Raw genomic sequence first — 1214 nt, 5'->3', positions numbered from 1 at the left:
AAAATTCAGCTCTGATCAGTTGCTGATGCTCTAGAAATCTCAAGTAAGGCTCTTGAAGTGTTGTCAGTGTGTTTGCTTGTTTGAGAATGATTATATATGTAATAGCAGGAATTGTGATTCTACATGTAAAAGCAAAGATTGCTGGAAGTTGGTGCAGATACAGACTGTGCCGATCATATGACTATGTAGTGTTTTCTTTTGTTACTCTTTTTCTTTCGCTCTGTGAATGTTCTGTGAAAATGCGAACTACGTTGTCTTAACTTTTCGTTAATTTACTGTGGAAAGATGGGTGAGGCAGTGCGACGGGCAAAACTCGTACAAGCAAACCAGGAATACAAACTATTAAAATTTGTCAAAGCCTATTCTTGCATGAAACACATTATGTTATTGAGATGATTAAAGATCTATTAATAGTCGTTCCAATCTATTATGTATCTTATTCCATAAAAAAACAGCGCTTGTTACAGAGGAAATTAATTAACTGTATTAATAAACGAATCTCTCTCAGATAATGAGAAAGTATCTCACAATATGAATGTTGATAACTTCTACCATTGATAATTTTTCTTGCTGTTCTCATAACTTTTTTATTTTATGTTTTCATCTCTTTGATTAATTTGCTCCAATCTAGCTTTATCAAAGACTTTGTCTCTGTTCTTTTCTTCAGGTGGACGCTACCATACGTCAGATCTCCGGCAAACCAGGTGAAGCCATCTGTAAAGCCGCCGAAGAGGAATGTGCCACCGTGATAATTACTGGGACTCGTGGATTGGGGAAGCTGAAAAGAGCATTCCTTGGTAGTGTCAGCGATTACATAGTCCACCACGCCACAGTACCAGTGTTAGTGTGCAAAAGTGGAGAGGACAAGGAAAAAGACAAAGACGGTGATGACGAAAAGAAAGACAGAAGGTGGAGCAGAAAGAGCAAGTCTAAAAAGGGGCACCCTGACTAAATTCTAAATTACCCTATTTAACTACCCACTAATCTTTGTTTCTCTAACAAACTTCCTTTTCCGAACAAATAAATAAATATAATAAAAAATAAAAACAAAAAGCAACAAACAATCACATACACACGCACAAATATTAGTCTCCACTTAGCGAACATGTCTTGCATGAACATTTGTGTGTAGATATGCGTTATACGTCTATACACATTTATGTTGTATAACTTACACGCATATATATATATATATATATATATATATATATATA

General features: G+C 35.3%; 1 protein-coding gene across 2 annotated transcripts in view; it reads left to right on the top strand.

Moving 5' to 3' along the window:
• LOC106868633 (universal stress protein in QAH/OAS sulfhydrylase 3'region) overlaps positions 1-1214 on the top strand; it is a 164556-nt gene that overhangs the window by 138068 nt on the left and 25274 nt on the right. The window contains exon 4 of one of the 2 annotated variants that reach the window (XM_052967484.1): positions 668-909. In XM_052967484.1, coding sequence (XP_052823444.1) covers positions 668-909 — 242 coding nt within the window. Of the gene's footprint in view, positions 1-667; positions 1206-1214 lie in introns of those variants that run through there. The other variant, XM_014913982.2, reaches the window with a different exon arrangement.

This window comes from Octopus bimaculoides, chromosome 4, assembly GCF_001194135.2.
Source record: "Octopus bimaculoides isolate UCB-OBI-ISO-001 chromosome 4, ASM119413v2, whole genome shotgun sequence".
Lineage (NCBI taxonomy): Eukaryota > Metazoa > Mollusca > Cephalopoda > Octopoda > Octopodidae > Octopus > Octopus bimaculoides.
This window is presented reverse-complemented; position numbering and strand designations above follow the sequence as displayed.